Here is an 8,367-nt window from a genome sequence, read left to right as displayed (position 1 = left end):
ACTTAGCTCTCGGTTAGACACTGCTGAGAGCAGAGAGAGGGGAATCGGGTTTTCTCTCTGTGTGGGCTCTCAGGGTCACAGGGCGGCCCGGGCTGGAGGCAGGAATCATAGAGTTGTTTATGGGCCTGGCATATTCTTGGGAGGGTGAGCAGAGCCTCTAACTACACTCTGAATCCTAGGTTGTGGGGCTGGGGTCAAGAGGTTGGAATTTGAGCGTCTCGGCTGTGGATCTCTGGCAAGTTATTGCATTTCTTGGAGTGGTTCCTTTATCTTTGAGATAGGCAGAGAATCTTGTTTTCTTTGGGCTGTTGTAGGCTCCAAAGACATCTGAGAAGGCTTTGTAAGGCTGCTCTCAGGGGTAAGGTCACTCTGGTAGGAGTGACAGAAAGTTCTAGAAACCGAGGGAACACAAAAGCACAGTTACTTTCCTAGTACTTTTATCTGTCCTAGCTTCCGTTTCTGGATACAAAGTCCCTTTCTGAGACCCACCAGCCAGGCCTGAGTAACAGGCACATGCCTGGACTTAAAGCACAGTAACAAACTATCTGGCCAATCTCTCCCTTCACCTCCCCCAGGGAGCAGGCCTCCTCCTGAGGGCCAGATAAGGAATGACTCACAGTGGCTAGCTAATCCAGGCCACTAAAACCTTTATGAAGCTTTTGCCACACCCTATTTCCTGGCCGGCCTGGGGCTCCCTAGAGTTCTTCTACCATTGATTCCCTAATTTATAGTCACTCATGGAAGGTGTGTGTATGTGCATGTGTGTATATGTGTGTGTGCAAGTCAAGTGTGTGTGCATGTGTATATAAATGTGTAAGTGTGTATGTGTGCAAGTGTATGTGCATAAATTTATGTGCGTGCAAGTATGTGCATAAGTGTGTGTGCATATATGTGTGTGTGCGTATGTGTGTGTGTGTGTGTGTGTGTGTGTGTATAAGTGTATAAAAGTACTGTTGCTGCTTTGCTGTTTTCATCGTGGAGAGGATGGTGGCTAGAAGACAGTGCTGGGTTTTAGAAGAACAATTTTTCAACTAGTCGTAGTAAACCCCGCTGTTAATGTGAAGATACGAGGACTGACTTTGAACACTCTTCATTTCACAAGGGGAAACTGAGGCCTGGAGATAGGAAGTGGTTGGCCCACTCCCCGTCTCAGGGGGCATAGGATGTCTGTCTCAGAGACAGCTCTGACAAAAGAAGAGTGTATTGTGGAGCACCACTAAGGACTGTCGATCAGGAATTTGGGAGTGAAGCTATCGAAGTGTCCTGGTAGTGAGTATCAGGGAGTCTGGCCCAAGGGAAAGATCCAGAAAGATCTGGATTGGTTGCCCTGGGGGCTGGGAGTGGAGAAGGGCTCCTTCCAGTATGAAAATGTCCCAGTCTGTGCTGCTGACTTTGGCTCACTCTCTCCTCCATCTCTGTTCTAGGAGGGTTCCGAGGTCCCCTGGATTTAGCCTGCAGTCTTTTAGCACCTCTTCAGAAATGCTTAAGGAGGGCAGCTTCTATTCCATTTCTGTCTCTGGGTGGAAGGTGCCAAATGCCTTATGGGCAAGTTATCTGCCTCAGCCAGGTTCAAAGTCCTCATCATGGGAATATCAAAGAAACTGAATATTAGAGGTCTTGTTAAGGGCATCTTGAGACTTGGGTCAGGAAGGGTGGAGGTGTCCTGGTGGGGGTGAGGGTTGAGTTTCTGAACTGGGTCAACCATGCTGCGGGTTAGGTCTGAGCAGTTACAGAACGGCAGTTTGAACAGCAGTTGTGAAGAAGCCACTTGGGTAGCCTAGTGTTTCCTGCAGCTGTGCCTATTGTCACTGAGGGCATTGTGTGGCTACAGCAGGGTGGGGCAACTTTGTCTCAGAAAGTCAGGAAGCCTGTAGTTTAGAATACTCACAAGAGGAATCTGGTTTTGTTAAGAGAGACTAATGGGGAATCGGGGGAAGGTGGTCTCTAGCACTAGGTGGAGAATTTCCAGTGGGGTGTAGAAATCTGGTGTGTGTGTGTGTGTGTGTGTGTGTGTGTGTGTGTGTGTTATTACAGAGGGAGGGTTTATTAACATGATTCCAGAAGGGGCACTCTCAGAGTGGTCACTGAGTTGGGGCTCAGAGGGGTATGACTTCTAAGGGTGTCAATTCCTGGAGGTTTTAAAGGGTCAGAGTGATACTGTCACTCCGGAAGTGAGAGTTGTTTAAGACTGTGTTAGTACGGGGCTGAAGAGCCAGAAAAGGGACGTGCTGTGTTGGCAGTAGCTTTGGAGTGGGCTGGGGTGGGGCAGCTCTGGGAAGGACTGAGACCTCTGGCTCCTGGGAGGGGAGAGGTAGGAACAGAATAGCCAGGAATTAACCAATGGGGAAAGCGCCCATATTTGCACTCTGGAGCTTGGAAATTTCTGATACCCGCCCCTTCAACATCTCCACTCCCCCTCCTGCCCGGGGCATAAAAAGCCCCAGGTGAGGACCTCGTCACTCCTCCTGCGGTCAGCAGCTCTCAGACCCGCGTCCCTTATCCCTCTGCTCAGGTCTTCCTCCTCACCATGACTTCCTATAGCTATCGCCAGTCCTCAGCCATGTCTTCCTATGGGGGCATGGGCGGGGGTCCCGTGCGCTTTGGGTCAGGGGGTGTTTTCCGCGCACCTAGCATCCATGGGGGCTCAGGTGGCCGTGGCGTGTCCGTGTCCTCGACCCGCATCGTGTCCTCATCCTCCGGGGGCTATGTCGGAGGACGCGGTGGAAGTTTTAGTGGGGCCCTGACTGTGACCGATGGGCTGCTGGGTGGCAATGAGAAGATCACCATGCAGAACCTGAACGATCGCCTCGCCTCCTACTTGGACAAGGTGCGCGCCCTGGAGCAGGCTAATGGCGAGCTGGAGGTGAAGATTCGCGACTGGTACCAGAAGCAGGGACCCGGGCCCTTCCGTGATTACAGCCAGTACTTCAAGACCATCGAGGACTTGCGCGACAAGGTGGGCAGCGGCCGGGCCCTGGAAGGTGCACCTGCTGGGGTGGTGCGGCAGGGCGGGGAGGTTGTGGAAACTCAGCCCGCGGGTGGGGAAGCCCGTTACAAGGAGAACCTGCAGGGTGGGGCACAAAGTCTGGGCTGGATCCTGGGATTCGAGTGGAGGCGGGGCGGAAGGGAACTTAGGTTAAGTGGGTGGCGCTTTCAGAGACCGTGCGGACCTGCTAGGAGAGAGGGTCCGGAATATCCAAAGTGAGAGCAATTTAATACAGCTCTGGGCTGCTCAGAGGTGAAGACCTCGAGCCTCAGCCTCAGTTGGGGTGGGGACTGGTGCGCTGCAGGATATTATTAGTCTGTAGGTTCGGAGTTCACCTGAGCCAGACCCTCTTCTGGGAATCTTCAGCATTGTTTTCTCGGGTCGTGCGCGGGGCGTCTGGTTTTCTTCACAGCCTCTGTCCTCTCATTCCTCTCCAGCCCAGGGGACCGAGGCTCGCAAGGAGCTATGAGAAGAATGTAAAGACTGGGGGCTGCATAGTAAAACCACATCTTTAAAAAGCCTTGCAGTCAGGCACGGTAGCTCGGCGGGTAATCTCAGGATCAGGTGTAGAGGTTAGAGGGTGAGTTCGTAGTAAGCTACAATTAACTTGACTCTAGTCAGGGCTACATGAGTCTTTGGGCTCCCACCTCTCCACCAACCGTCTGCAACACACACACACACACACACACACACACCACCACCACCACCACCACCACCACCACCACCACCACCACCACCACCACCACCACCACCACCACCCAACTCTAACATGAAACAAAAGAAAGATAAAACTTTTAGTAAATCACAGGGAGGTAGAGCTTGTTCCCTCTGCCTCTGTGGACCTCTCTCCTGGAGTACCGGGCAGAGAGAAGGCAACCTGCAAGTCTCTATGGCCTCCAACATCCAACAGGCTGGTTGGGTGGGGCCCAGCCCTCACTCCTAGGGAAGAGCTAAGTCCTGCCTGAAGAAACGCACCAGAGACTGGTGCTCCATTTAATAGCTTCCTCCCAGCTAGTTCCCGCAACATGCAGTTCTCAAGGGCATTTCCCAGTGCTGTGTGAACCTAGCACCGAGCTGGGCACACAGCAAACCGATAGAGCAGTGCTTTTTGACCCGGTGATGGACAGCTAGAATCCTAGGTAGCCCACATCTTCCTTCTCCTGCCTCGTCCCTTCTCCCTCCCACACACCCACAGCACACAGATCTACAAGCACTTCTTGCTCTGCTGTGAATGCTCTGCTCTGATTTTTTTTTTTCTTTTCTTTTTTTCGGAGCTGGGGATCGAACCCAGGGCCTTGCGCTTGCTAGGCAAGCGCTCTACCGCTGAGCTAAATCCCCAACCCTCTGCTCTGATTTTTATTGTCTGCTGTTTTCTTCAACAAATCACCCCAACTATCTATGTAACTGAGCACGGTGGCTTACACGTACAATCCAACATTAGGAAACTGAGGCAGAAGGATGACGAAGTTGATGCCAGTTGAGCTCCATAGTGAGGCTCTGTCTCAAAAATGTCAAACCAGAGCCAGGGTGTGGTGGCACACTCCTTTAATCCCAGCACTTGGGGAGACAGAGGCAGGCAGATCTCTGTGAATTTGAGGTCAGTCTACAGAGTGAGTTCCAGGACAGTCAGGGCTACACAGAGAAACCCTGTCTCGAAATCCCCAACCCCTCACTCCCTAAAATTCTAACAAACCAGAGGAAACCAAACCAAACCAAAAAAATCATGCAGATATGGTGATAACTCGATGAGTGGCCATGCCCTTAATCTTTGAAAAACACTGAGCCCCGGTACTTAAATCAGTGATGGCCTCGATGATTTGAATGAACCCCTCAGACCAGAGAGTCTTCAGATTGGGTAAACTCAGGATTTCCAGTCATATACAGTGGCAGTACTAACCTGGGAGCGAGGCTGAGTGACCATGAAGGGGGTCTGAGGTACCTGGCACATTGTGGAGCGGAATGTGCTCCAAGTGTGGGATACGGACAGGGATTAGATGTTTCTTTTCTTTCTTTTAAAGGGATTTATTTATTTATTTATTTATTTTTTCTGTATATCGGTGTTTTGCTTGCATGCATGTCTGTGTGAGGGTGTCTGATCCCCTGGAACTGGTGTTGCAGACAGTTGTGAGCGGTCACGTGGGTGCTGGGAATTGAACCCTGGTCCTCTGGAGGTATACCCAGTGCTCTTAATCGCTGAGCCACCTCTCCAGCCCCTGGGATAAGTGATTCTTAATGCTTCTTGTTTCTAGGCCCTTTTCAGACCACTTAGAGTTTCACTTGCACAGGTCTTTGACATGTCCTTCTGGAATTGACTCTTTTCCTGCTTCCCTTCACCCAACCTCCTGTACGGTGCCAGCTCTGGGGCTGTGTTTCTATGCCAAAGCCTCCCAGAGAGCAGACTAGAGGGTAGTATCTAGGGAGTGGGGGTGGGGGGTATTCATTCCTCTCTCCTTCTTTGGGAAGAAAGTAGATAGGTGATGCCAGTTTGCCAAACTGGTGCCAACTGCCTGCCTCCTCCCTTCCAGATCCTTGGCGCCACCATTGAGAACTCCAAGATAGTCCTACAGATCGACAATGCCCGCCTGGCTGCAGATGACTTCCGGACCAAGTAAGTGTTCCTGCTTTGGGGGCTGCAGAAGCCAGGGAATTGAAATGGGAGCAACCGGAGGCCTTTATAGTGCTTAAGGCAGTGGAGGCCTGGCCTCTGTCCTTCTCCACCTGAGCTGGCTCGAAGCAAACCCCCACAGACTCCTACAGACCCCGGGAAAGTTGGCCGAGCCAGAGCCAGCACTCCCCTGACTGCAGCTATCTCCTTGGAAAGGTTTGAGACAGAACAGGCCCTGCGCATGAGTGTGGAGGCTGATATCAATGGCCTGCGCCGGGTGCTGGATGAGCTGACCCTGGCCAGGACCGACCTGGAGATGCAGATAGAGAACCTGAAGGAGGAGCTGGCCTACCTGAAGAAGAACCACGAGGAGGTGGGTCAGGCTGGGCCTTCTGAGTATCTTGTCCCAGAACTGAGAGACACTATTATCTTGGGCTCACTGATCATGGCCTCATCTCTTACGCCATCACCATGGCCCTGTCTTTGATCATACCTCTCACAGTTCCAGCAGGGCAATGTGACCAGTACACACATCTACTCTCTGGTGCTGGCTCCTAGACCTGCACCTCCAAACCAGGCCTCTTTGACTCAGGGCGCTTTTGAGGGGGAGTGACCTGGTCCAAGTCCAGAATGTTTAGGTCTTGACATGCCCCTGTCTCTGGCGTCTTCACAGGAAATTAGTGCCCTGAGGAGCCAGGTGGGTGGCCAGGTCAGTGTGGAGGTGGATTCCACACCAGGCATTGACCTAGCCAAGATCCTGAGTGAGATGAGAAGTCAGTATGAGGCCATGGCAGAGAAGAACCGGAAGGATGCTGAAGCCTGGTACCTTACTCAGGTATGCAGAAGACACTGGTAACCTGTGAGGGTGGTAAGGAGAGACCCTGATTCACCCCCCTCCAACACACACACACACACACACACACACACACACACACACACACACACACACACACAAGCTTGTTGCTTATTTTCTCTTCGGTTGTCTTGTTACAGATTGATGAGCTGAACACCCAGGTCGCTGTCCACACTACGCAGATCCAGATAAACAAGACTGAGGTCACGGAACTCCGACGTAAGGTCCAGGACCTTGAGATTGAATTGCAGTCTCAGCTCAGCATGGTATGTGTCTCTACCCCATAGCCTGCACACTTGTACCCTGGCAACCTCAGAGGCTGTGCCCAAGTTCGGGAACCTGCCTCTGCTGAGTCATGTCCCATTTTCCTCCCCTCAGAAAGCTGCCCTGGAAGGCACTGTGGCAGAGATAGAGGCCCGTTACGGAGCCCAGCTGTCACACATCCAAGGTGTGATCAGCAGTATTGAAGTCCAGCTGAGTAACGTGCGTGCTGACACAGAGCGCCAGAACCAGGAGTATCAGCAGCTCATGGACATCAAGTCGAGGCTGGAGCAGGAGATCGCCACCTACCGCAGCCTGCTTGAGGGCCAGGAAGCCCACTACAACAGTCTGTCCATCGCCAAGGCCCTCTGAGCTGATCCTGGCCTCCTACCCTGCTACCAGTGCGACTTCCCCAGGGAGGGGCATGATAAAGTTCACACCAGCCCTTCCCTTGACTTGTCAATAAAACTATCCTCCAAGGGAAAATGGATGCCTTGCTTAACTTCAGCCGATGAGGGATGGGTCATGTTTTAGCTCCTTGTTTTATTTGAGCCGGAGTCCACCCCGTCCCAGGACAAGGGAGAGGGGGCAAGAGCACATTGCGACAGCTATGGCAATTCTGGTTAGATAATGACTTGTACATTGACTTTCACAATCTCGGTTCCACTTCAGAGAGCTAAAGTGGTGTTTAGAGGGGTCCAGGGGTTGGTTGCACATGGGACTGCTGCAATACTCAGCAGGGTGTCTTCGTAGGCCAGAGGTGAACACAAGTACCTTCTGTGTTCAATCCTCGGTCCTTTTGAGACGAGGTCTCTCATTGAACCTGTGGCTCACTGATTTAGTGGGGTGGCCCGGCTGGCGAGTTTCCAGGGACCCGTTTCACCTCCTCCTATGGAGGTTCCAGATGTGCGATGCCCACCCCTGGCCTTTTCCCCGGGTGTGTTCTTTTTAGACTTACTTATCTACGTAGTGTGTGCAGGCGGGGTTGTATGCCCAAGCACACCACTGTGGGGATGTGAACGTTAGAAGACACCTCTTAGGAATCGGTTCTCTCCACCTACACGCGCTCTGGTGAGCAAACGCAGGTTGTCAGGCCTGGCGGAACACACCTTTACCCACAAAGTCACCTTGTGGCCCCGCACCGGCTCTTCCCATGGGCCCTGGGGATCGGAAGTCAGGTCCTCATGCTTGGGCGGGAGGCATTTCACTGCTGGGGCTCAGACATAGTGTTCTTTCCATTGTACTCTCTCAGGTTGGGGTGTAAGTTACGGAGTGAATAGAGACTGAACACTTGCTATGTGCCATGAACGGAAACAGCTCTGCAGGTAGGATGAGCTGCCTTATATACGGCAGGAAATGAGTTCAGAGAAATGGAATCCTTGGTTGAGGCACACGCAGTTAGACAGCACAGAGCTGGTGTCAGAGCTGGACGGTTCCTAGTCACCGGGACCCAAATGGTCTCCTAGAGTTGACAACATTTCTCCTGGCCTTGCTCCGGAGGAAGAAGGTTCAGGACAGGGACCTCCGGAGGTATTTGGTCCTGACATGTTAACTTAACCCACGCTGGAGCTTTGAGATTTAGACATTCTGTCTAAAACAAGGCTGGACAGGGTGTCCTTGCCAGCATACGTCTGTGTGCAGGTACTGGCACATTCGTTATGT

At 52.3% G+C, this 8,367-nt stretch overlaps 1 protein-coding gene across 1 annotated transcript; it reads left to right on the top strand.

Moving 5' to 3' along the window:
- Positions 1–2,471: 2,471 nt before the first annotated feature.
- On the top strand, positions 2,472–7,189 carry Krt19 (keratin 19). The gene is given in 6 exon segments (NM_199498.2): positions 2,472–2,956; positions 5,512–5,594; positions 5,808–5,964; positions 6,265–6,426; positions 6,585–6,710; positions 6,823–7,189. Coding segments are annotated over 6 exon segments (1,212 nt in total). The 5' UTR covers positions 2,472–2,527; the 3' UTR covers positions 7,078–7,189.
- Positions 7,190–8,367: the final 1,178 nt, after the last annotated feature.

Source organism: Rattus norvegicus, chromosome 10 (assembly GCF_021556685.1).
Source record: "Rattus norvegicus strain SHRSP/BbbUtx chromosome 10, alternate assembly SHRSP_T2T, whole genome shotgun sequence".
In the NCBI taxonomy this organism is placed as follows: domain Eukaryota; kingdom Metazoa; phylum Chordata; class Mammalia; order Rodentia; family Muridae; genus Rattus; species Rattus norvegicus.
This window is presented reverse-complemented; position numbering and strand designations above follow the sequence as displayed.